A 27,869-nucleotide genomic window follows, 5' to 3' on the forward strand; every position below is an offset into this window, starting at 1 on the left:
TGGAAAGAAGGTCGTGTGGTAACGTGTAAAGAAGCGTACACTATATTCGAAGAGGTATACTACAGCCAGACAGTAGGAGGCTCCCCATAGTCTGTGAAACTTTATCAACTGCTCCTGGCAGAGGTCTACGGCACCAGAACCTATGAGGAAGATAATGCGAGGGGGAAGGGAGGAAACAGACAAAGGGGGGAAAATAGAAACTATCCGTTAGTTTCTTTTTTATAAATCTCAATAAGGAATTAAAGACAGATGGGTGGGCTCCTTTGGACTTTAAGGTGATGGGGAAATAGTGGCTCCAATCACTACCGGTGGGCATTTTAGGTTGTTTTTATTCTTGTTTGTATTGTTTGCTTTTGCAAGTTCCTTCGAGTTCACCTTTCTGGAAAAGAAGTGACTAATAACAACAAGCCTCCATGCGAGTTCTAGAAATATCTCCCCAAACCAAAGTCAGCAAGTTCCTATATCATTACTCGTGTTAAGATGCTATGTTTTAAATCAACAGCTTACTTTGCCATTTTGTCAGCTGCTTTGAGTAATTTTTGTTCACATGAGCTAGCATTTAAATTCATGTCTCTGGCTCCTCAATGTGCAACATTCCACTGGATCCTACTGATTTTCTTCTCTTTGCACTGGGACACCCCTGTGAGAAATTCTGAGAAGCTGCTGGGCTTTTATATATTTCTTCTTGTTAATCTGTTTGGTAGTTTGTATGATATTATGTGGTTGCAAAAATAAATAAATGTAAGCCCCCTTTAGGAATGAGGTCTCAAACTGGGTGGGGATTTTAGGAACAGAGGCTGTACACTGCAGTACATTATATCCTGTGCCTTTTAACTGCTGCCCCATTAATTTCAGCAAAAGTTCTATGTGCAGTTTCAGAGCACAATCAAAATAGCGCTTTATGCTTTAAGCCTGCTCTTACATATGAAACGGAGGTTTAGATTTATTTATTTATTTCTTCTTCTTTACTCAATCCTTACCTATTATTTTCTTGTGAGAGTTTTGAATGCAAGTTAAAGGGGGGGGGTAGAAGGCACCTTAAAATCCAGGAATCCAGTAAAAACAAAAGAAATTCTAGCTATATTTTTCTATGAATGAATTGAGGCAAAGAGAACTTTGTTGTTAGCCACCCTGAGCCCGGCTTCGGCTGGGGAGGGCGGGATATAAATAAAATTTATTATTATTATTACTATATAAAGCAGTCAAGTTCACCTAATTGAGCATTTTTCAGGACACAATCTGAGCAGGCTTTCATGTTCCTCTGTTGTTTACATACCTTGCGGCCGTTCTTCTGAGCCTCTTCAATTATCTTTTTCACATCATCGGCATAAGCGCTTCCGGGGTCTGGATGGTCCTCTCTATATTTTCCTCTGTATATATCTGGTGAAGGAGCCTAAAGAGTGGCAAAAGAAGATTTGAAATCTTTGAATGCACTGTCCCTGGCTCCTCCTCCGACAGGAACAAAACTGGCCTTAAAAACCCTATCTGGTGTGCACCTCACGTAGGACATGCTGATTTTCTTCTAAATCTTCCCACAGCAGGTTAATAAGAAACCGTGCATCAGAGACACAAGAGGATCTTAACATTTCCAGTATTTTAATGTATAGGTCCACAGGTTTTCTGTATCCCTGGCTTTCCAGGAAGTGGGACAGAAGGCAGAAACGACAAAGAACTGAGACCATAATAACATACACTGGCTCATATCTAGTTCAATATCTGTTCTCAACAACCCCTTATTAGATGCTTGGAAGAGTAATCTTCTGCTGCTTGTCCACATGATCTGGAAGGGTGCCGGGCTGAGGGGGAGCACAAAATAATTTAAAAACTTATATTTATATGGATAAATAAGGGTAAACTGCACCAAAAAGAATTATTGTGAAAATAAGGGGGAAGGGGCACAAAAAATAGTCCTCACTCTGGGCGGTATATTACTAAAGTCTGCCCCTGTTGTCCATCAGCCAAATTGACGTCAGTCTGAAGGGGCTTCAAAGTGTGTAGGGATCAGTGTGTGCAGGGGTCCTTTCAGGCATATCATGGGGGAGGGTGCATTGGCATCTAGAAGGCAGGATGTTTCTGATTTCCAGATCTTGGGGCCTGCTCATGCTGAACCCTGGAAGAGAGCTATGCTTACTAGCCACTGTCAGATTTATTGTCCATGAATTCCTCATGACAATTAAGAGCCACTTCTTAAGAGATTCTTGGATACAGATACCTACGGGGTTTTTTTTGTTTTTGTTTTTAAAAAACATGCTTTCTCTACTGTAGAAATCTTGCATTTTTCAGGACAAAATATATCTCTGTCCATACACAATTCATCTTGTAAGAAGCGCCCCAGGCTTCTTACATTGATTAGGCCAACCAAAATATCACTAAATAGTATCTATTGATTTTTGTGGAGTTATTGCTATGCAGTTTAGCTTTGCATTTCATTTGTATCTGCTATGAATATAAATATGCTAAGGACAGTAAGAATCCAGTATAATAATTACTTACCACATGTACAAATTCCTTTTTGGCCTCTTTCCCCAGTTGATTAAATTTATATGGACTGATGTCAATCAGTGATGTAACATGGCCATGATAAGCACTGAAACAGAAGATGGATGCAAAGTGACTCCAGAGTGTGAAAGAGTTCAAAAGAAGCAGACTCTGTTACAGGTTAGTTTTGCACATGTTTTACATAAGTTTTGCACCTAAACTGACAAAGAATCTCAGTTTAACCTTAGTTTTCTGTATGTGGTATCACCACAGCAACATATTCAATGTCGTTGTTCACAATTTTCATTGTTTTTAATATTTATTACTATTGAACTACAAATGCAAATATTCTCTAATTAATAGGAATTAGTAGACCGTTTCCCTCTATGACATACAACTATGCAGAGACAACCCCTTCCTCACAGAAATGAATGAGTCAAAACAGAGGTTTGAGTTAAAATGAAGAAGTCTTGATGAAGTTAATGGATACATTTATTTACAGATCACTGTGTGCAGATCAGTGACCTCATTTGAGGTGAATGAGAAACTAACTGTGATCAGGGAAGCTCCATGCATGCAGAATCTTCATGTATGGGGCTCTGGGTGCTTGGCTACAGACTGAACAGTCATTATAGTAGCACATGACCCATCTGCATCATGTTGCAACAAACTGATCTCATCCATACCATCAGCATACTTACTGGTCAAGTGTAATCACGTCTTGGTGGCCCCTGTATTGGCGGGCTAGGCGCAAAGCAAGGTCATTTGCTTCAGATCTGCAGGACAAAATTAGAAGGCAATGAAAGCAGCTATTGTAACAGGAGAGCTACATAATAAACTAGTCTTTTAAGCCAAAAATAAAATAACTCCAGACAGGCATATGTCAAACTCTAATCCCCTAGAAATGATTAATAGCACACCTATTGGATCCAGAGTGAAAATGTTGAATGAGGGCAGGATTCTCTCTGGGTTGAAAAGCCAAAGAGTTGCTTCCCATGGACACACGCATGGAAATAAAATTGTAGAGTTGGAAGGGTAATCTAGTCCAACCCCCTGCAATGCAGGAATCTCAACTAAAGCATCCCATAGCGATCACATCTAAACCTATGTGAATTCTGCTCATTTGTTCATGTCTTGATTATTAAAAAATCTACAGCTGGACACAAAATATGAACTTGTGAATAGCTCAGCTGTGGTTTACATTGATAATCTTGAGGGCTGCCCAGGAAAATGAGGGGATATACAGGTTGTGGCCATGATCTGGTGCCGCCTGTATGTGAAGCCTTCCCATTCTATGAAGAGATGTGGCCTACTGTGTACACAGAACATGCCTTACTGAGGAGCCCCTGTGGGCATGGAGCCCACTGAATACATTGGAGCTGATGGGCAGAATTCCTTGGACTGACCCAAAGAGGCCTGGGGGAGGGAGAGACAGTTCCCCATTGCACAATCTGGTTGTTTTGCATTTGGAGAAAACCTCATGCTGCAATCTGTTGTTTGTTTCCTTTGCAGCAAGCTTCTTCCTATGTTTTGTGTCTAGTAAAACTGATTGTATCTAGTGAAAACTTCTTCTGCAGAGATTTCATTTGCAGAGTCATAACCCTTATCTGCTGAAAGTACAGAGTCTCAGACTAGGATTAAGAAAACCCAGGTTCAACTCAGCCATGAAGCTTTTCCCCCCACTGTCTCTCAGCCTACCCCACAGGGTTGTTGCAAGAGTAAAATAGGAACAAGGGAAACATGTATGCATAGATGAGATAGAAATGTAAAAGATAAACAAATACTATGACCATATGAATTTTTGCCCACATGAAAACCTGGGCACAACCTTAGAAAGTCCTATATTTGTTAACTCTGTTCTCTCACCATCTCCCAAAGCTGTTTAAATGTAGAAGTTAATTGATACAAGTTTCCAAAAGATAATAGCAATGAAAAGTCCTTTAGCCATACCCAGAGTTCACGAAGTAGCAAACAGAGAGAGGCTCTGGGAGGGTCGCAGTGAGGCGCTTGGCATACTGGACCAGATTGTCGTGCAGGAAGCGAGAATTTGTGTTGAGTAACTCCATCTGTTTCACCGCAGCCTTGACCACATCTGGATGGCTGTGTCCAACTGGAAAGGACCAAGTAAAGAGAGGTCAATGAACCCATTAGAAAGAACCTGAAAAAACACCCCAAATCCACCTAAAGTGAATGGGAGCACTTTAAAAGCTGTCAACATATATTACACCACAGTTCTTACCATGTGCTACATTGTTAATGCAGTCCAAGTATTTTTCTCCATTCTCATCAAACATATACTGCCCACGGGCACACACAATCTTAATGGGGTCCTTAGCAAAGAAGACCTTGCACGAGGGCCTGAAAAGCACGAAAGCATTGCTTTAGTTTAGGTCTGCTGAAAAGCTCCTTCTCCAGACCACTGCATACACTTCTACAAACATGTCAATGCAGCAAATTCATTATGGTCTATCAGGAGTCCTCAAGCATTGTCCTGGGGAGACTCAGTCAGTGAGGGGGGAAATAGTAAATTATGTCTCTCCAAGTGTAAATATGGCTGGCTTCATGGAACACTCATCATAGTACAGTGGTACCTCGGGTTAAGTACTTAATTCGTTCAGGAGGTCCTTTCTTAACCTGAAACTGTTCTTAACCTGAAGCACTACTTTAGCTAATGGGGCCTCCTGCTGCTGCTGCCACGCCGCCAGAGCACAATTTCTGTTCTCATCCTGAAGCAAAGTTCTTAACCCGAGGTACTATTTCTGGGTTAGCAGAGTCTGTAACCTGAAGCGAATGTAACCTGAAGTGTATGTAACCTTAGGTACCACTGTTCAGGAATTGCCTTAGACAAAATTTGGTATCTCTTCTCATCTGTGAAAAGGACAATAACTTAAATGTGATATATTGCTCAACACACCAAGCCAATCTTCAAGTGACAGAGTTATTTTGGACATGCACAGGGTTTTGTTCCCTCACCACAAACAGCATAGACTGGGGAAATTGGGGACCATTAATTAAGAAAGAAGGGACACGGGTGGCGCTGTGGGTTAAAGCCTCAGTGCCTAGGGCTTGCCGAGCGAAAGGTCGGCGGTTCGAATCCCCGCAGCGGGGTGCGCGCCCGTTGTTCGGTCCCAGCGCCTGCCAACCTAGCAGTTCGAAAGCACCCCTGGGTGCAAGTAGATAAATAGGGACCGCTTACTAGCGGGAAGGTAAACGGTGTTTCCGTGTGCGGCTCTGGCTCGCCAGAGCAGCAATGTCACGCTGGCCACGTGACCCGGAAGTGTCTCCGGACAGCGCTGGCCCCCGGCCTCTTTGAGTGAGATGGGCGCACAACCCTAGAGTCTGTCAAGACTGGCCCGTAAGGGCAGGGGTACCTTTACCTTTTTAATTAAGAAAGGATCAAACCCGCCACACAAAAAAGGCTCCACCCATTCCCTCTTCCACACTCTCCATTGGGTGCATACAGCTGCATCCATGAGAGAGCTGTCTGCACAGCAGGGCTGATAATGGGGAAGGGAGGGGTTCCCAGTAGGTCTGTAGGACTCCCATGCATTAAGCAGTGTGCATGCGAAGGGGAGAACAATGCAACCTGGAGTGAGTCTCTTCCTAGGTTTTTTTAATGAACCACAAGAAGACAGCCCCAAAGAATTGAGCCCTAACCTTTTGTTTGTTTTGGCTGGCCTTTTGTATCTTTAGCTGGTTCCCAGCTTCTACTGTATGCCAATGGAGCCAAAATAGCTTATTATTGTATTAAGGATGAAATAATAATCCAAGGGAGACAACAACTCTCAGAGTTTGCACAGAACTTTTCGCCTCTTTGGCGGGCAGAATTCCAGGCTTGGCTTTGCAGAACGCCCAGGATCCACTTGGGTTATGCAAGGACTGTGAGTACAGTGTATCAACTGGTTACACAATCTTGCATGCTTGTTTAATGCCACTGACATCACATGCACCTCTGTGCATTTACTGCACTTGTCCAAGTTTCCTTTGGAAGGTCAAACACTGATCCACCTTCCTGGCTGTTAATCTGACTATTTATACAAGGGTTAGATAAGGGCACAGATGTCCTATGCACAGAGGCAGAGGAGATTTTTTTGGACTGCCAGATGGGGTTTTGTACAGTATTCAAGCATATATGTCTTGGAATCACACCCCAGAGAAGTGAATAATTTTCATTATCAGCAGGGCTTCAACTGATTGCATGGCAAAGAGAGAGAGAAAGAGAGGGAAGCACATTTCAAAGTGTCACTAAAAGTGTAGCATTTCCCCATTTTTGTTTCTAAGAAATATTTTTTTAAAAAAACTTTGATTTTTTTATAAAAAATAAGCCTTCCTAGAAAGTGCTAAAAACTTTTTAAAGTGTTTTTTTTAAGGGGGGGAAGCAATTAGGTAAGCATACGACCCACCAAAAGTTAAGTGCTTTAAAAGACTTAAATTCTATGCAAACTGTGGGTCCAAACATCTGCAAAAATGCACTGAAATCTCCAAACAAGCAGGCTGCAACTTCCATGGATTTCAAGAGGAGATTTTAAAGCATGTGCTTGACTTTCCCATTGAAAGTGTTGCTTTTAAATCCTTTCTATTTATGATAAAGAAAATATTCGTGATAGTTCAAATGATCTAATACGGATCCTTTCAGAAAATGTGACAATTTAGGGCTATGAAATACGTTAGTGCAAGATAATGTCAGAGGCTTTTTAATAAAGGGAAAGTGGCAGTTCTGCGGATGGGAGGCACAGGGCAAAGAAGGTTTTGGTAGGTCGATTTCCACCCCCTTTCGATTTGACTCAGAGTTTGATCTGGCCAGGATGAGTGTAGACCTCACCACCTTGATTCTGCACCCCACTCCCAACGACGGAGAGATCCCGGACACCATCTCCGCTAGAGAGAACTTTTGCAGGTCGCCTTACCGCGCAGGTAGAGGACCTGCCGGGGTCTGTTAGCTGAGATCCTACGGATGAGCGGCAGTATGCAAATTTAGTAATAAATAACAATCTTGCCGGAGGAAGAATGAGAGCGATTGCAGAATGTGGCGTGGAAAGTTGGGAAGTTTTTTTCTGGGGCGCGCGAGAGTTTTGCATGCCTGCGCCCTCCGCCCCTCTCGGCTCCCCTGGCTTTGCCCCTCTGGCTCACCCGATGTGCTTCTTCCGCAGCTCCAGCGTCTCTGCCTTGCTGTACATCTCCATCGTGGCTGGTCTAGCGCGCCCGCTCTCTCTCTGCAGCCCCGGGTATCTCGCCCTGCGCTGCTCCCGGGCAGCCGCCGCCGCCTTTTATCCCATGCCCGGCAGGGGCCGCCGCGTCCTTCGCCCGGGCCCCGCCTCCTGCGCGCCGCCCATCTCCGCGCCACCCGCCAAAAGTGCCAAGGCTGGCTTCCAGCCACCTCCTCTTCTTTACCCGCACGAGGTAGTCCTCAAACCACCCCACTCCGTCGCCACACCCCGCTTTCGCCCCGGCTGGTCTTCCCACCACCGTCTCTCCGCTTGACCATTTCCCTGGGCTTAGCCCCGTTCAGTCCGTTGCAGGGAATAAATAAATAAGGTCGTTATTGTTCTTGACTGTTTGGAAGCCGCTTTGAGATTAATTGCAGTGCAAAGCGGCGCAGAAATATAATCCAAATCAACCAATAAGATAGGAGGGCCGGATTTAGGTTTGATGATGCCCTAAGCTACTGAAGGTAATGGGGCCCTTATATGTCCAGCTGTCCTTTGTCAACAACCAATTGTCACTGTTTTTTCTATTGAATATATTCTATATCATGGGTAGGCAAACTAAGGCCCAGGGGCTGGATCTGGCCCAATCGCATCCTAAATCCAGCCCGTGGGTAGGGTTATTTGTGGGGCATAGGAATTCGTCCATCCCCCCCAATATAGTCTGGCCCCCCCACAAGGTCCGAGGGACAGTGGACTGGCCCCCTGCTGAAAAAGTTTGCTGACCCCTGTTCTATATGGCAATTTATGGACCTAATAGGTATCAAAACTATTTGCACATAACAAAATAGGAGCCTACACAACACAAAACACTGTTGCTGTATGAAGGTTTTATTTTATTTGTTTTTTATCTTATATTTTGGAAATGTTCATCCAGTTTTTTCCCCTTTACATTTTTGTAGGGCCCCCAGAGAGTGGGGCCCTAAGCTATGGCTTGTTTAGCTTATACGTAAATCTGGCACTGCTCAGTGGTAGACTCTTAATCTCTGGATCATAGATTCGAGCCCCACATTGGACAATGCATTGCAAGGGATTGGACTGGCTGATCTTCCTCATGGTCCCTTCCAATTCTGCAGTTTTATGATTCTATGTCCCCTCAAGAGGTTGTTGGACCATCTCTGACCCTTGGCAATTCTGGCTGGGATGCTGATGGGAGCTGGAAGGCAGCACAATGTGGAGGGGCCACAAATGCATCCTTTGGATCCTTTGTGATTGGCACTAACTTGGCACTAGCTTGGCAGCAGGAGTTGCTGGGAGGAGGTGTACAAGGCACCATCCAACTTCACTTCTTCGTTTTTGTGTAGTTTATCCCTTAGCTTTTTCTTCCCCCAAAGATAATCCCACATGGCACACAGAGTTTTCCTTTGCATTCGTTAGGAAAGGCATTGTCCAGAAGAGGGCTTTGTTTGTGGCAGCCCTCCTCACAGGAGCATCTTCACTGGACAACTTCCAGCTTATGCTGAAGATGCACCTCTTTGCCCTGGCCTTGGACAGCTAAGGTCCATCTTTATGGGACTCCACCCGTTCTGTTTTGCTTAATCTATATATTGTGCTACTTTTGGCTTGGAACAGATGCACTTGTTTGTACACAGACTCTTCTACTTCTTTTACTTGTTCTTGATTGCATGGTTGCATTGCTGTAACTCACCCTGGGAACAAAACCAAAAAAAAGGAACAAAAAGTTTCAGAGACAGACTCCCCTGCAGGGCTGTTGAACTGGAATTGAGATGCAAATTTAATGCCATCAGAATTGGGCGGAATAGAGCCTCTCCAAGTGGCCAGTTTGATATGGAAGATAAATAAAGGTAAAGGTAAAGGTACCCCTGCCCGTACGGGCCAGTCTTGACAGACTCTAGGGTTGTGCGCCCATCTCACTCAAAGAGGCCGGGGGCCAGCGCTGTCCGAAGACACTTCCGGGTCACGTGGCCAGCGTGACATCGCTGCTCTGGCGAGCCAGAGCCGCACACGGAAACGCCGTTTACCTTCCCGCTAGTAAGCGGTCCCTATTTATCTACTTGCACCCAGGGGTGCTTTCGAACTGCTAGGTTGGCAGGCGCTGGGACCGAACAGCGGGAGCGCACCCCGCCACGGGGATTTGAACCGCCGACCTTACGATTGGCAAGCCCTAGGCACCGAGGCTTTAACCCACAGCGCCACCCGCGTCCCTATGGAAGATAAATGGTCCTCTTCAAATGGGAGTGGGTCTTGCTTTTCTTTGTGCCCACATTGCAATGGGGCACACCTGTTCTCTTGCCATCTGTTGAATACCCTCTCTTCCCTTTCGGCCTGTAGCATCATGCATGGATCTGCCAACTGAGAAGAACATTTCATGTGTCTAACGAAGTGCACTCCAACTCACCAAAACTAACAAGCCAACCTTAACAACGTCACGTTAAGCCTCAGGGGCTACCAGGTCCCTTGTTGTTCTTGCTGGAACATGCTAACACAGCCTTAGTAATCCTAATACAAACACAGTGAAGTAAGCTGCTAATGTTATTATCCCCTTATTTCAGGAGGAAATGCTGAAGGCAGGAAAATACTGGCGAGATCCAACTAGCTCGCATTCGTTGTTTATCACCACACCCTTCCCTCTGTTGGTGTGAATAGGTAGTTATGGAAGATGTAATCAACATTATGGAAGGTGGTGTATGCTTCCTAATGCCATTAGCATACAAAATAGATGCAGAAACTGGTTGATACGTTTGGTGGGATCGTCAAATCTTGGCAAAATCTCCTGCACAAGTTCAAGGTTGGCACCTTGGTTATAAAGGGATCTCATTATGATGCTGTAAGAACATAAGAGCCCTCAGGCAGGACGTGAGAGCAATGACTCTCCTCTTCTCACACTCTAGAAGCTGATATATCGCCTCTTAGTCTGGAGGAGGCATATATTTTTCATAGTTGGCATGGATAGAGTTCCCCTCTGTGAAGAGCTAACCTGTTTTGCAGCGTTACCTTTACCACAAGGAAACCCTACCCAATTTTTTGAGATGGCAACACCCTTAGTATGGCCAGTGAGGCAACTGCAGAGCCAGCAATGGACACTGTCTGCACACAATGTGGCCATCAGGATTCTCGTACCAGCAGCATTGTGCTGTGGGGGTTAGAGTGCTGCACTAACACCTGGGAGACCAGGGTTCAAATCCTGGCTCAGCCATGAAGTCCACTGGGTGGTTTTGGGCCAGTCACTGTCTCTTATCCTCTCAGTTGTGAAGATAACAATGGAGAGGGGGGAAAGTGGGATATAAATGTAATAAATAAAATTACAAACATCTTGTAGGTGCAGCTTGGGTGAGGTGGCATTCCATTTTAAAGGCCCTGCTCACATTTTCCTCTGGTGGCCTCCTGTGACAATCTTTTCCCATTTCTATAAAGTCCAATAGCCTCTGGTGTACATGTATGATTTCTGTTATCTTGGATGTGGGGTGGGTGGGTTTAGGAAACTAGCATTTACCCATTTATATTAATGACCATGTCCAACTGAGGTCCATTAATTTCAGTGGGTCTACTCTGAGCAAAAGTTAGTTACGTATAACCCAGTGAGTGGAAATGCCCCTAGGGACAATGACGTGAATGGAACTATGCAGGGTAGGCCTACTATGGTATTTCAAGTAAGTAAGGCTTCATTGTGAATAAAGTTACTTTGTTTTTAAATTATGCTGCTGGCCACCAGTTCTTTGGAGGTCCTTTGAGGAAGGAAAAGCTGTCTGCGGACAAACGTCGGCTCCCTTGGCCAGTAAAGAGAGATGAGCGCCACAACCCAAGAGTTGTGCATGACTGGACTTAACTGTCAGGGGTCCTTTACACTTTTTTTTTTGGAGGAAGGAAGGGTGATACAGTGGTACCTCGGGTTACAGATGCTTCAGGTTACACACGCTTCAGGTTACAGACTCCGCTAACCCAGAAATAGTACCTCGGGTTAAGAACTTTGCTTCAGGATGTGAACAGAAATCGTGCAGTGGTGGTGCGGCGGTAACGGGAGGCCCTTAGCTAAAGTGGTACCTCAGGTTAAGAACAGTTTCAGGTTGAGAACGGACCTCCAGAAACGAATTAAGTTCTTAACCCGAGGTACCACTGTATTTATTTTTAAATTGCATGGGATTTTTGAAAGCAAAGTGAAGAAAATCCTTATTGGGAGGGGGGAACAATAAATAAATCAGCTTCTAACATCGTTGTGGTTTTTTAAGCATTAAAAAATTAGGTGGGTTTTTTTTAAAAAAAACCAAGTTATTACACTTTGCTGCCACAATTAAACCAAATTGCCAGTGGTCTTCTATCCTCGGCAGCAGATTACGTCCACCCATGGAGCGCAGAATGTTCTTGCACCATGTGAGGGAAGCTTCTGACTTCGTGCCAACCCATAACTGGACGATTGCCCAGCTTAGATGTACTCAGCTAATTCAGTGGGCCTTACCAGGGAAAGTGCAACATGCTATTATTTATCCATTTATTAAAATATGTACCACCACCCTAGCATTATAACTCAGTTGCACATTAGAATGTGTTAAAGCTCCTGATGAATTATCCTGATTAAACCCCATCTTATACCCATGACTTCCAAAAGCCAATTTGAATAATTTCAGATTTGAGGGACATGCTAGCCCTCTTAAGGTGTTTCTCTCACCATGGGACCAACACTGTGTGGAGGCTAGCAAGCATACCCCTGCTCCCTCCATCGCCTTCCGCAAGAGTAGATGCTCACGTACATTTGCTCATGTTCTACTTCCTGTACATTTTAGAACCCTGGAAAAAGCAGGGTTCTAAAGCAACCAGGTAGCCTACGCAAGTCCAGCCAGCTTCTTAGTATACATAGTCACCCTCTGATTTGAGCAGGGTAGCAGTGGCATGTACACTTGTCCTCAATTCCTCTCCCATGTAGTGTTAATCGTGGGTAAAGAGTCACCTGAGATGGAATAATACTATTTAATTATTATTTTTTAAATATATTTTTATTAAACAATTTCAATCAATCCAAATAGTCAATTACATTATTTCCCCCTTTTTATCCTCCCTCCCCGTTCCTCTCTCTCTCTCCCAAGACTTCTCAGCTCCCTTCTCTGATTTGTTTGTGCTTATTATTCTCTGCATGTTAAAAATTGTACATATCATTACCTTATCTGTCATATATTCTATTAATAAATTTGTGGATATTTATTCAAAACGTGCCAAGGAGTCCAAGTGGGGATTTTTTTTGGGGGGGGGGTGCCTAGCCCTGGCGCTCACCCCCAAAGCCCTAGCAGCCTGGACTGTGTCCTTCCTTAATAGGACGACACGGAGCTCACTGCCATTTCCCTTCGCAGCTGACCGGAAGTCGAAATACTATTTACTTATTTATTGCTGTTATGTACTAAGCTTGGATCCTAGAACAATAGGCAAGTAGGAATTTCAATTGCATTTTTATCCACTCCCGTGTGCAAAGGACAGCAGCTAAGATGATCAAGGGTCTGGGAACCAAGAAGGATGAGGAATGGTTGAAGGAGCTGGGTATGTTTAGCCCGGAAAAGAGGAGATTGAGAAGGGATAAGATAGCCATCTTCAAATATCTAAAAGGCTGTCACATGGAAGATGGAGCAAGCTTATTTTCTCCTGCTCTGGAGAATAGGGCCAGGACTAATGGATTCAAGTTACAAGAAAGGAGACTCTGACTAAATATCAGGAAGAACTTTCTGGTAGTAAGAGCTGTTCGGTGGAATGGACTCCCTTGGGAGGTTGTGGACTCTCCTCTATTGGAGGTTTTTAAGCAGAGGTTGGATGGCCATCTGTCATGGATGCTTTAGCTGAGATTCCTGCATTGCAAGGAGTTGGATGAATTGACCCTTGAGGTCCCTTCCAAGTGTACAATTCAATGATTCTATGAACCTGGGCTACTGAAGATATGGATGCATTTTGGAAAGTTATTTCTATACACCCTTCCTAAATTTGGCACAAATAAGCTGTCATAAATAGTTTCAGGAATGGGCTCACCCGAGTCTGTTATAGTAAAGAAAAGAAAAGAAAAGAAAAGCATAACAAAGAGTCTTGTGGCTCTTCAGGCTAGCAGATGGATTGTGGCCCAAGCTTTGTGGGCCATAACTAACTTCATCAGATGAATGAAGTGATCATGCATATCAGCTGGCAGATTCTAAATCCACTCAAGAAATAAGAAGAAAGGGGGATGTCATTATAAAGTGAGTCAGATGGCCCAGAGACCTACAAAGGACAGGTGTGGTTTTTTGCATCATTATTATGAAGAACTCAAATGCAATCAGAATAGTGTCAACTGCTCTGCAAGTGGAATGAATTGGAAAAGGAAAGACTAATGGCCAACAAGAAGCAGAGGAATACAATTACTTTCTGAAGTGGGCTATTACTTCCAGTCTCTAGTGAACCCAAGCTTCCCCTTTCTGAGAAAGAGAGAGGAGATGGAACCAATGGCCAACTTTGTGTCTTCTGAGCAGTAGAGGTTGGTGGAGCAGAGTGGTTCTGCCTTTTACCTGACCTCCCATTGCTGTGGTGTACTGGGAGGGCAAGGGGCAACACAGCAGTGAGGTTGCATGGTGCAAATGCACCAGCAGAGCCCATTTGACGTGCAAACCACTGGAGTGCAATTTCTTCCCATCTTGCCATGTGGGTATCATGAAACCAATATTTATATTCTGAAACATGGGTTTGCTCAGATAAAACAGAAATTATTTTTGCGCTTTTACACATGTTCCATCATCTGTTTCTTGGTTGCATCCGAAAACCTGGCAGAATAAATAATCAATTTGGTTTAAAACCAGCCAGGCTGTTGAAATTCTAGGCAGTCTTAATTTGTGCTCCAAAGCTGTTTTTTTTTTTTTTTTACTGCCTTTAATTTTCTTTTTCAACTGTTCTGCATTATGATGCAAGAGCTGTAGCTCTGGGCTCACATGCTTAATGGTGACCTAGTTACAAACTTTGGTTTCGAACTAAATGTAAACAAGAACCAACAAAGTCTGGGCATTGTTTCAGTGCCTCATAATGAAAATAAACAAGTGAGGGAATCTATAAGGGCTCTTAAGGACAACACACTTCCTTGTCAATGCCTGCCCTCTAGTGGTAACAAAGAGCCTCAATATCAAGGGCCCCTAAAAACATGCAAGGGGTATCAGCCAAACACTACTTATCAGGGGAGACTTATCAGTTTAGCAGTGGCCAAGAAGTGCCACTAAAGCTGATCTTGTTTTCATTTGGAATGAATACTTTTTCAGCTGTATGCACACTGCCCGAGGCTATTTAGTCAATGGACGACAATTGCTAGGTGCTTAAAGAACTCCACACATCTGTAACAAATACGTTGATAAACTTTGAATATGCTAATTTTTATATATTGATATTCCCTAGGAAGAGGGATTGTTTGGTAAGCTGCACTTGGAATTGTAGCTCTGCAAGGGATTACGGGGTCTCTTAACAATCCTCAGCACCCTTTTGCCTACATTACCAGGATTTTTACGTCGTTTTCTTCATTGCTTTTCTTCCTTGTACAGAGCTGACTGAGCACCTGCTGCATCGTATATTTCTACAGCTGCTTGAAAAGCGTTCCAAATTTACATTTGGAGACTTACATTTCGTGCGAGAGAAAGGTGTCACATTCTGCAGAATGAACGGCACATGTGAATACCCTCATCACGTGCACCGTAAAAAGCAGTAAGTATATGTAATAACATAAGGCTTGTTGATTTTGGCTGCGCACGTTTCTGCCTTTATTGCGTAATTAAAACCAGCAAGTAGGGAACAGTCACTACATGTAACCAGTGCAATCCTAAAGGTAATGCTGAATTTCGGGCAGGAGATAATTCCCCTCAAAAGCCTTCTCCTGTTAAAGAATATTAAGAGCCCATCATTGAATCAATCACATAAGAGATAGTGAAAAATATGGAAAGTTCATTGACCGTTCTACCTCCTGCTGAAGTGTAAACAAGGAATTGCAAATGAAGAGGACTGAAACAATGAAATTACCAGGAACTTCTTATCTATGGATAGTTAACAGCTGGTGGGTGGGGGCAAATTTACATGATGCACCCATGTGGGTGGATGGGGAAAATTCTCAGCGTAATGGCACCATTAAATCAAGGTTAAATAGTTGGCTAAGAACTTTTGAAGAGAACTTTAACTGGAAATACTGGCTTAACGCCTATGGGCTTGGCACTTTTTACTGTTGATGTAGGTAGTGTTTTTCCATTCCTTCATGCGGAGGGAGGTGGGAAGCAGTGACAGAGCATGTTTCTAGAGAGAAGCCTACAGCATGCCAATCTGCCAGTGCTTGTTTCCAGAACTGGGGGTTATTTTCTTTTTGAGTCTGTAGAAGTCTAATCTAGGGGTGATGGGAAATGTTTGCCTGAGGGCATGAGAAGCCTATGACTTCAGCTGATTGTTACAGATATGGACAATAGTGGCCTAATGAGATCTAGAAACTTTGAACATACAACTAGAAAAACAACATTCACATCACCTTGGCCAGTTGTGATTTTATGTTTTAATTACAAAACTTAATTTTTATTAAGAATTTTAGAGGTGCAGCACTGGATCTGACAAAAGGGATGCATCCGGTCTAGTATTCTGCCTTACACAGCGGCCAGCCAGATTCCTTCAACATCATGACATCAAGGCAACAATAGCATATAAAGCCTTTCTGGCAGAGGGTATTTTCAGAGATAAATTATATTAAGTTTCAACATATGGAGTGTACTCCAAGTTTGGGATTTTTAAGGTTAAGGGACCCCCGACCGGTAGGTCCAGTCGCGGACAACTCTGGGGTTGCGGCGCTCATCTTGCTTTACTGGCCGAGGGAGCTGGCGTACAGCTTCCGGGTCATGTGGCCAGCATGACTAAGCCGCTTCTGGCGAACCAGAGCAGCACACGGAAACGCCGTTTACCTTCCCGCCGGGCGGTACCTATTTATCTACTTGCACTTTGATGTGCTTTCGAACTGCTAGGTTGGCAGGAGCAGGGACCGAGCAACAGGAGCTCACCCCATCACGGGGATTCGAACCACCGACCTTCTGATCGGCAAGCCCTAGTATCTGTGGTTTAACCCACAGCGCTACCCGCGTCCCTAGGTTTGGGATTAGTTGACCATTTTTAAAGAAGGGCAATTTGACCTTTGTTATAAAGAACTGATTGCTTTTCTTTGAGTGACAGCCTGCCTGCTGGTGGCACAGAATTGGAAAGTATTAGAATACCTGTGTATTTCTCATTGGAAACAACAGGTATGGTTGATTGCTGTAGCAGAAAAATTAAGAAACAGATTGCATGCACTGAATAATACAAATGATGTTGGTGATTTTGTTGAAGCGTGATAACTTTTTATAAAATAATTTACTGATAACTCTGAAGAATGGCAACCACTGATATCATAGACTCATTTAGGCTGAGATTCCTGCATTGCAGGGGGTTGGGCTAGATGACCCTTGGGGTCCCTTCCAATTCTACAATTCCACGAAACTTAAGTAGACTGATCCATCCCGGAGGGAGGAGGGGGAGTAAGTTGGCGTTTTGTTTTTGCATTTTCCTCCCTATTTTTCCCTCTTTTCCTGTTGTAATTTTGTTCTATATTGGGTATATGCAAAAGCCCTCTCCTCTTGATGGTCTCCCATAAACTGCTATGCAATGCCTTTCTGCTTCTGAACCAGCATAAAGCTAGCATGACATGAGTGTTAACCAATTATAAGCCTATCTGCTATGGCAGGGGATGGGGTGATGTTTCAACCCAAGAGGCACATCCGCTTCTGGGGGACCCAGAAGTGGGCAGGGCCAGTGGTAAAAGTGGGTGGAGCAAGGAATGCAAATTTCACACTGATACAGTGGGCAAGTTTCTATAGACACATGGCTGTTTCTATCTAGGCAAGCAAGAGGCATTAACAGAGTCCAAGGACACATTCCAGCCAGGCAAAAACAAATGGGATTCTAAGTCAGACAAGTGAGGTGTGTGGGGAGAATTATAGGAGCAGATCGGGAAGCCTGTTTGGCCTCCAGACCTGAGTTTCTTTACTGCTGCTCTATGGAATTGGCCAATCTCCTTTTTAGATAATGTAAGCAAGGGGGCACCTAGTGGCAGTGAATTCCATAGATAATGGTGTGAAGAAGCATTTTGTTCTGAATCTATTAGCAGTCAGTTTCACAAAGCAGATTGTTATGACACTGGGTTGATAGGGGAGAGGTTGTTTTTTTTTGGAGGGGGGGAGTGAAGTCTCTCTACTATACTTGATCTATAACATTTCTGCACCTTTTCCAGCTCTGTGATTATTTGTTGTTGTTTTTGTTGTTATACTCCGCCCATCTGACTGAGTTGCCCTAGCCACTCTGGGCAGCTTCCAGCATATACAGAAACATAAAAAGAAATAATTTAAACATTAAAAACTTCTGTATACAGGGCTGCCTTCAAAATAATAATAATTCATTTTCTGTGACGCGACGTCCAGAAATAAATAATTTCCTTTGAGCAAAAATTTTGATTATGGACTATAAAAGCTTGGGAGATTTTATTTTAAAAATGAACATTGTATTATTTCACCCCTTTGCTTTAATCATGGGTTGTCTGCATCTTTAATGTTACTGTTGGAAGGATATTTATGTGCCTGAAAGCATGCAGTGACATTTGCACAGGAGATATAATTAGCGCAGGGGCCTCCCTGTGTTTTCCCAAATCAAACATTAGAGAATGAGGCAGCTGATAAATGATGGAAACCTGGGGAGCCATGTCTTAATCTAATGCACAGGCCCCTTAATTTATGAGGGTAGAGAGTAAATTACAACACAATCCTCTGCAGGAGTACCCTGCTCCAAGTACTAAATTCAATGGGTGATATCCAATGCTTGTCATCCTCAGAGCGGACCCATTTAAATCAACAGACATAACTGAAATCTATTGATTTAATGGCTGTATGATTAATGTTGGATAATGCTCAATGGGAATATAGTGTTATGAGTTTACTGGTGGGTCGGCTGTAGCCCAGAGTCTCCCTTCTAATTCCTGGATCCAGCATGGATTAAATTGCTGGAATAGACAGGCCAGCCTGGGAATGGCCTGCTAAGTATGGGTTGTTAAGGTAACAAAATGGCCCCTGAGAGGGGCCAGAACCAAGTTCCAATGAGGACTAAACTGCTTCTGAAGCGGTTTAGTCATGCTGGTCACATGACCCAGAAAGCTGTCTGTGGACAAACGCCGGCTCCCTTGGCCTGAAAGCGAGATGAGCACCACAACCCCCTAGTCACCTTTCACTGGACTTATCCGTCCAGGGGTACCTTTTACTTTCAGTGAGGAGTTCCCGCTGGAAAAAAGCCTTGGGAGGTGCTGATAAATCTCCTTGCCAAGGATGCAAGAGAGCCTAGGTACGCTTCTGCCAGAAATGTTATTATCAGAGCAGAATTTCAAGATGAACAGACCTTTCAGAGCTGTGGAATCTGAAAAGGTTATGTTACATATAACTATGGTTTTATTTCCCCCCCTTTCCCTTTTAATAGGAAAGGCACATTGGGTCAGCAGTAGGAAAAATCAAAATAACATATCTGAGTTTTGAAAAGTGTTTGTATGACTGAACCGCTAGATGGCAGTCTATGAGGGGTATTGAGTAAAATAAAATATAAAAGTTTTTTTCAGGCGGAATCTCTATCACAGAACATTGTAAATTTACAGAACTTAGATTAAATGCAAGATGCTGTGAAGCACGAGTGGTTTTTGTACACACCGATATGTGAAGTACCCTGTGGAGAAGAGCTATTTAAAAGAGCAGAACAGCAGGCAGCAGCACGCTGGTTGAATGCTAGTTGTTCTTCCAAGTCTCTGATCGAAAGATGAAAGTTTTAGAATGCAGCATGGTCCAAAAAGTACAAGAAAGCAAAAAGCCTTTGGAGGTTGTTGTTTGAGAAACGGTTTTGAAACCTTTCTGACAGAGGCTGGGGCACCAACTATAGGGGGCAGAAGGGGCTTTGGTCCCCTCAACATTTGTGGGGAGGGGGCCAAGCCAGGAGGGGTGGGTGCATGGAGGGTGAAGATCGTCCCCTGCTGCCACTGGGTGGGGGCAGGATGTGTCGTGTGACGCAGGGTCCTCTCAAGGTGAGGGGCAAGTCTGTGCCCCTGACAGAGGCCCTCACCCAAGCTCCAGTGATTTTAGAGCATTTTCCTGAGCAAATTTAGCAGTCATGGGATACTAAGGCAAGGATTTTTGTGGCTCAGTTAACCTGTTAAGAAGCAGGCAGCAGGAATGAATTGAGTTCTTGCAGTTTCTAAGCTGTTTGGTGAAGGAGTAAATTTGTAAGCACACTCTTAAATGGAAGGTTTTAGTGTTTTTGAAATTTCATATGCTAGGCAGAGGCAAACACCGGCCAATACAGTGGTGCTCCGCAAGACGAATGCCTCGCAAGACGGAAAACCCGCTAGACGAAAGGGTTTTCCGTTTTGGAGGTGCTTCGCAAAACGAATTTCCTATGGGCTTGCTTCGCAAGACGAAAATGTCCTGCGAGTTGCTGGAATTTTTTTTTGCTCCCCAACCCCTTTTTCTAAGGCACTAAGCTGCTAATAGCCTTTTAGCAGCTAATCCGCTAATCCCTTAAGCCTTTAATAGCCGCTAATAGCCACTAAACCGCTAATAGCGCTAATCCGCTAATGGAGTTGCTTCGCAAGACGAAAAAACCGCTAGATGAAGAGACTCACGGAACGGATTCTTTTCATCTTGCGAGGCACCACTGTATATTCAAGACCATCTGGAGTAAAATACTGGTATTTAAGCCAACTATTTCTTCAGATTAATATTTTAAATAGTTGCTCATTTAGAAAGACACTATCACAGAAACTGCACTGTGCAAAGGGTGCCTTTCTTGAAACGGCAGGCTTGTTTTTACAACTCAGGGAGAGCAAAGAGAAAATACAAAACACCCTCAATAGTAAGATTAAGAGTTTAATAATTACACACTTTTTACATTATGAAAATAAGTCATAAATAGTGTAAAAATAATTCTGAAGATCAACTTCTCACAAGCTAGGAACAAAAACCAAATACAAAACTCAAAGAAACAGGAACAATTTTAAAACTGCAAAGAACAGGAGAAACCAGGAGAATTTGACAAAGAAAAGAAACAATTCATACTGTTTCATTTGGCTCAGCCTTGAATTATGTCTGAACCAGAAGCCACACTTAAGTAAAAATGTATAACAAATCAAAAGTGATGATTTAAGCCTTGAAATTATTTACACAGCCATAGTTTTACAGTGAAATGACACTCAGAATATGTGATATGAGAATGACTCATGTAATGTTTCCCACAGTGACAATTCACTCCAAATCTCATCATCTTCTTTTAAGAAAGACTGCTATGAAATATCAAAATAACTGCACATACAGGTCAATTAAAAAAAGTAAAAAACACAAATTAAAAATATAATATTTTCCAAAAAGAAAAATGATCAGATACATACACCTTTAAAAATTGTTACCAGGTTGCATTATACTACACTTCCCAAACATGTACAACAGAAAAATATCCACAATGAATGGGCAAAATCCATTGGGAAGCTCTCCTGCACAAGCTCCAATATGAAAGTTGCATAAGGCTTTGATAGTATTGTTCTGAGTATGGGGAGTTAAGCTGTATGCCAGACCCCGCTAAATCCCTGGATTGAGCAAGTGTTAGTATTTAATCAAGGGTTCTAATTATTGGACAAGCAAGGCTAGCCTCCTGGTGATGAGCCATTCAGGGGAACAAAGGAAAGCAGCTCTGTGAGACCCTCTTGAGGTGTTGGTACTGTGAAACCCTCCATCGTAGGCTCAGGCTGTATATATATCTGTGTCTCATTCCAAAAGGAAACACAAACCCTGGGTAATATGTGCTTGGAACCCCTTGAATCTCACAACACTTGGAGATTGGGATTGCATGCAACAGTATTATTGTGTAGCACCCTTTCGTTTTATTGGAAATGCCCTGGAGAGCTGGACAAAGGATTGTGGCCAACATTAACAACATTTAAAATAAACCCCTCTCCCAATCAAATGCTTCCAAATTATCTCAAAGCAGTACCAAGTGTGACTGAGTAGATTTAGATGGATTTTCAGCAAAAAGGTTTAAAGGTAAACACTGAAGGTCCCTGGCTGGAATAAGGCCCCCTGGTAATCCAAGAAAAGACAATTCTATTTCTGAGCAGCATAGTAAACAGGATGCATTTCAAATACCAATATTTTAAAAAAATGCAAACAAACTCCCAATATTACAGAAACCTCATCCTTTTTAGCATCCATTTTGCTGTTTGGGTGACCTTGTCACATGGTCAGACACCAATGATCAGAAATCAATGTGACACACACACCCCGGCAGTGTTTAGCCAATCATTGGGCAGTTTCAGAAATGAATTGTATATTTCATAGCACTGGACCATTCAGACTGATATTGAGATGCCACACAAGAAAAAAAAGAAAGATGTTTCTTTTAACAGCTTTAGGTCTCGTTGTTCAAAGCTCCTGGAGACCATGTTGACACAACTTGTGTTTTTATTCTATTTATTTATTTCAATGTAGTTTTTGGTGTGAAAAGGAAAAGTCTCTTTTTAGGTAAAACAAAAAGATACAGATATAACTGTATGACAGTCAAGTAACAGAGCTTAGAAAGCTTGCAAAGAAAACACATGTCATCAAAAACCTCATTCTCTTGTAGAAGAGTGCACCCATTCTTGTAGCTTTTACTCTTAAAAAAATAATTACACAGAACAATTCCATTATACAAAATAAATCCAACCATGTATTCTCATAGTTAACAATGCCCTATGTAAACCAGAGTTGCATCCAGCAGTTCTGTACGGTGAATAAATTCAGAACCTACAAGAATGTTACTGGATCGCCTCTTGCCTGTTCTTAGCCAGCATTAACATTTTGGGGCATTTTTATTGCACCAAAAGTCAAAATTCCACCTCTGGGTTCCCTTAATTGAAAGCAACAACCCAGAAACAACAAAATTAAACAGTAACGCAACAGCAAAGCCTAATAGATATCTTTCCAGTCCCATATAAAACTAAAATACTTTCAAGCCTGTACATAATACTGACGATGAAGAACAATGCATTTCAAGTCTTTATAGCATGATACATAGGCAAACATAAAGAAAAGTCATTTGACAGTGAGAAGAAATACAACAACTCTACTTCAAGAGCCCTGGGTGCTTTGAGGCACACATGGAGCTCCTTCATGATCATTAACTTCAATGGAAAGTCTGCACACACAACTTGTGAAAACATGAATTCACCCTCCATTTAAATGAACAGCATAGGAAAGTAGTTGGGAGATCTTTGGGCACACAGTTGAAACCTCTGGATGAGTTTGATTGTATCTAAGCCTCTTATAGACACAATATGGAACATGACATCACTCAACCTCTCTATAACATCTCTCTGTTATTCTAAAATTACAAACAGATTAGAGAAATGAATGCTTCATTATGAACTGTGGTCCTACATCATCCCTTGCAATTATCTGTTCTGTAAGCACCCTGGAAGATACAATTCCTCAGTTTATGGAAATTAAAGGAAAGCAGCTTCTCCATTTATGGAGCTAAAGGAAAGATTAATCTGAAACATGTTGGTTTCAGGCATGCTGTTTCTTTGTTGAGTAAAAGATACCCATGAGGACGGACACCAAATGAATATTGCAGGGAGGTGTGTGTTGAGGGGTGGGGTGGGGAACAGCAAAAGAAAAATAATCACAGAAACAAGAAGTTGGAGTTGCAGAACTTAAGTAAACTCAAGCTGTGTCCAATGTTTGAACTGAAAGAAAAAAGATCACACCGCCAACAAACCTGCAGGTTTTAAGCAAAGGAAACCTGCGGCAGCAAAACATAAACAGCTACACTAGAGACACACAATAAGAAGAAAAAATAGCACCAAAATAATTGTCAAAGATCAACACAAAAGGCACTGCATGTCTTCCAAAAGTGATTCTATGGCTAGAATGAGCACATTTGCACTTTCATCAGGCAACAGATATTTTTAAAAATCAGACACTCTTTATCAACTGACTTATCAGATCACAATGTAGTTCTACTAGGATGGCGTTTTCAAAATGGAATGGGCTCTTGCTAACAAGCAAAAGCATTTTAATTACAATGGGCAAGAATTAAGATGACTGAATGGCCAGTTCTAAGCAGATGTATGCCAAACTCATGGAGCAATAAATGAGGGAACGAAAGAAAATGAAAACCAACTCAGGCAGGCGTACGGAACCAGTAGCCCTCCAGGTGTTGTCGGACTCGCGTCCCATCAGCCGCAGCTGTCATGGCCAATGGTTAGCTGTAAATAGGAGTTGTAGTCCAACAACAGCTGGAGGACCACTGATTCCCTTCTCCTGAAGTTCACACAGTACATACCTGTCTGTTGCTAAATATATCAAAATGATTGGTGACTACAATGGGAATTGCTGGCAGCTGTTTCTGTGATTATATAAAATCACATGTTACATTGATCTGTATGCCAATTGGTGGTTGGCAGATAAAGCAAAGTAGACTGGCATGCAAATTTATTTTCAAAGACACCATTCATGAACTTAATTTCACTCTAAAATTAGTGGTTGATACCCCATTTTTAGCTCATTTAAAGTGGATTGAAAATGTGTGTTAAGGGTTCGACATAGGGGTCAATGGAGCTCCATTTTGTGACCCTTGGCAAGTTTGCTTGCAAGCCACATGTTGGGACACTAAAGGATGTGCTACAGGTTTGCGTGTAGCCCTTACATCTGATCCAGCCTCACCACTCCACCTGCTCACATTTCTTGAGCAGATCTGGCATAATTTGACCAAGTGGAAAGGAAGAGTTAAATGGGAACATGAGAAGAGCTCACACATTCTTCATTTTTGACACACTGCCTCTGTGTGCATCTGTGCATTGTATGAGTGCTAGGGTGGGGAAATGGCTCTGTTTAGTCTTGTAGGGAACCTTCTGTAGTCAGACAAGGAAGGCTCATAACCCTCTTGTTTTAAATCACAAGAGGGATGAATGGAGACACTTGTGCCTTAATAATCTGAAATACAAACTAATAAAAATGTACATTGGAATGTACACGGGGAGTTGACAGGCTCCATTTCTACATAATGAGATTGGTTATGAATATTGACATCAGAACATATTTAAAATTATGCATTAAATGTCTTGGGATGCAATAACAAACTTCTTGCATTGTGGATAAATTGTTCAAAGATATGTTTTATTTGCATGTGTGCATTAATGTTAGTGTGTGTGTACACCTGTATGCACACACATGCAGATCAATATAACTTATCTCATTTATTTAAAATGCTTAAATCCTGTCTTTCTACACACACAGGGCAGCCTACAGTAAAAATTAAAACAGAATCGCAACAACAAATAAAGCAGTTAGCAAAGACAGCATCCTTTTTCTGAGTTCCCTGAGCACCTGATCTTTCTTTTCTCTTGCTGCTCAGAGGCCATCACTGAAACTTTGGCAAAATATTTGTTAGAACTATTAAGACAAAAGCTTCAGCATTAAAGCAGTTATTGTTGAAAAGAAATTTCCCCAGCTCTTTGGGGTGCGTGGGAAAGGAAGTTGTTTTGAGGGGAGGGGGATATTCTTTTCATTAAATGGTTTTGACATTCTGAAAATGAAATCTGAAATGAAAATGAAACATTATGAAAATGAAATCCGAAGTAAAAAGTACAAATGCGTTCTGGAGATACTATTGATTCATGGGCAGAAGGCAGTACTGTACTAAGCTAATGGTATGGTTCAGACATGATAGTTTATTGTGATGACAATTATCTTTGGTGAGCTTTGGGTTTGGGCACTCCACTCTGCCCCCTGGCACAGTAGTGAGGAGGAGTTTTGAAGTGTGCACTCCAATTTCAGATTAACTGCAGCTTGTATTGATGCTCAAAGTCCTAAACAAACTGTGGTTAATCTTAAATATGCACTTAAGATTAGCCATACTTTAGGGATAGGGTAGCATACTATACTGCAGTTCATCTCAAATGAAAATGTAAGCATTTGTTCTCCTTGCACATGTACCAGAGGAGGTGCATGAGCCCAAGGCTTGCTGCAACATATTATCATCATGCTGATGTCCAAAGTAGCCATTATTTGGAAATGGAATCATTATGAGGTGATGCACATGACATTTCTGGAGCAACTGATGCTTGTCTCCAGAAACACATGACTGTGTCTTCCTCACATTATTTCACACATGTATGAAATCTCTTATTTGGTCAGACTTTTTTATGAATGTACATAGAAGTTTAATCACCATTTCAACACTGGCAATGGTTTTTTAAAAAAAGCAAAGTAAAAATTGCAACATAAATTAGTTTCTCGGGGTGTCTACAAATGTACTTTATGAATACAAGTCTAAAGATTTGAAAGTTAAGCAGATGTGTTCAAAACAGAGAAATGAAAGCTGTTTTTTTAAACAATATGCAACACAATCGGAACACATTCAGAAGTTCCACTGAATTCAATGGGTTTTTGTCCCAGAGAAGAATGCACAGGATTGCAGTCTAAAATTCAGATGAAATTCATTATACATTTGAGATAAAAATGTTGCTGTTACTGTCATGTAATATTCTTTCCCTATTGCATACTCTTTGGGCTACAGAACCCCAAAACAGGACAACTGTAGAAGGAAAAAAAGGTATATGAATAAATGTTTTCATATGAATTAAAAAGAAACAAATCCCTGCTTTGCAGCAGTAAAGACCTTATAGATCCAAAAAAAGACAACACTGAAAGAAGTTGAACACAAGTGCATTTTTCAGAACTTAAATTTCAGGAAGCATGTATCTGCTGGATGATAGCGAACTGAAACACAAATAAAATAAAATATATTTTTCCAAAATCCTATAAGCATTTGATATTTCATCAGGAACTTCTAAAATTCAAATGGCGAGCCATATACAGTCATGTCTGTTCCATTGCTTTAGGCATTTCATGGTATCTTTTGTCAAGAATCCTTGCCTTCAAAAATCTCAAGATGCAGTATGTGAAACAAATACTGCACCAATCCTTGAAAATGGTCATGTCGATACTGAGACCTATCATCAAATGATCCTTTTGGTATCTCTCTGCAGCTTCATCAACCTACTCGCAAAGCAAGATCTTCATGCTTCTTTCCTCCTTGGTTAAATAGTCAACAGGGACTAGTGTTGAAATCCACCCAATTTGAATGGCTTGTGACTGCGAGGAGTGCAAGCAAACAGAGGCTGATGAAGAGGTTTCACCCTTTTGACAAAGGTGGCTTCATAACCCAGAAGACTGAAAGCCATCCACCGCTGGAAGGAACTGCAGCTCCCTCCAAATTCAAGACCATTGTCTTAATTTCCTCCTCTTATCATTTTTTTGCAATAAGCCATGGTGTGACTCCCTTGAGATGACAAAAAAGAACAATTCAGGTGTCTGAATGAAAAGTCACAGCAAGCAACCATTGTAGCTCACGGGGATGATCACACAACAAGCTGTTTTGGCACACGAGTCATGCTTCTGATTTTAGTCAACACAAGCAAATATGTGAGCTATGATCCAGTGATTAGATTGATGAAGGTGAACATGGAAGCCAACTCACTGTATTCCAATGGCAATCGCGTACAGTACGTTTCATAGCACTGAGCTCATATTTGGTCACAGTTTCATGTAAACTAGTTCATGGCACTTGTTGTCCATGCAGGCCCAAAAGAAGACAAACAAAGAAAAAACTGGAAAACTGCAGAAACAACTCAAATGTCTATGAGTGATCACTCTGTAAAGATTAACTCTGTATAGAGACTAATACTTGATTTTGCAAGTTTGTTGCAGTTTATATTTTGTTGAATTGCAGATGTATGTGAAGAATAGAGGTACACATGGACTACTGCATACAAGTAGAAGCAGCTACGTGTAAACATATTTCAGACTTGTAAAATCAATGGTTCCATTTTCAACTATAAATACAAGAGCGGAGTGTTATATACACAACTTCATGCTTGCAGAGTTAGATTCATCACTGCAAAAAACAAAGAAACAACATTTTGGCAAGGTTAGTAATGAGCTCAAATGTCTGCTTCAACTAAGTAATGGGCTGAATGAAGAGCTGTCTCTGATCTCCCATGAGTGGGAAATGGGACAGTTTGGACTGACTCCCCCTTGCCGCTGTTTCCCCCAAGAACAGTTTTAAAGTCTAGAGGTAATTGGCAAAATCTTCCTTTCTACAGTCTAAGGATTTTGATAAAAT

General features: G+C 42.2%; 2 protein-coding genes across 3 annotated transcripts in view; both read right to left on the reverse strand.

The window, feature by feature from the left end:
- Nucleotides 1–27,869, reverse strand: part of ETNPPL (ethanolamine-phosphate phospho-lyase) — a 70,689-nt gene that overhangs the window by 6,426 nt on the left and 36,394 nt on the right. Inside the window, exons 2-7 of one of the 2 annotated variants that reach the window (XM_083456796.1) lie at nucleotides 7,609–7,665; nucleotides 4,718–4,836; nucleotides 4,429–4,588; nucleotides 3,180–3,254; nucleotides 2,494–2,587; nucleotides 1,277–1,393 (exon numbers count right to left, since the gene is read on the reverse strand). In XM_083456796.1, coding sequence (XP_083312922.1) covers nucleotides 1,277–1,393; nucleotides 2,494–2,587; nucleotides 3,180–3,254; nucleotides 4,429–4,588; nucleotides 4,718–4,836; nucleotides 7,609–7,661 — 618 coding nt within the window. In that variant the 5' untranslated portion in view covers nucleotides 7,662–7,665. Of the gene's footprint in view, nucleotides 1–1,276; nucleotides 1,394–2,493; nucleotides 2,588–3,179; nucleotides 3,255–4,428; nucleotides 4,589–4,717; nucleotides 4,837–7,608; nucleotides 7,899–27,869 lie in introns of those variants that run through there. The other variant, XM_083456795.1, reaches the window with a different exon arrangement.
- Nucleotides 9,855–27,869, reverse strand: part of COL25A1 (collagen type XXV alpha 1 chain) — a 303,953-nt gene continuing 285,938 nt past the window's right edge. The window contains exons 37-38 of the mRNA XM_083456875.1: nucleotides 12,500–12,585; nucleotides 9,855–9,995 (exon numbers count right to left, since the gene is read on the reverse strand). Of these exons, the coding sequence (XP_083313001.1) occupies nucleotides 9,977–9,995; nucleotides 12,500–12,585 (105 nt within the window). The 3' untranslated portion in view covers nucleotides 9,855–9,976. The remainder of the gene's footprint in view (nucleotides 9,996–12,499; nucleotides 12,586–27,869) is intronic.

The sequence above is a fragment of the Podarcis tiliguerta genome, assembly GCF_965153285.1.
Source record: "Podarcis tiliguerta genome assembly, chromosome: 9".
Lineage (NCBI taxonomy): Eukaryota > Metazoa > Chordata > Lepidosauria > Squamata > Lacertidae > Podarcis > Podarcis tiliguerta.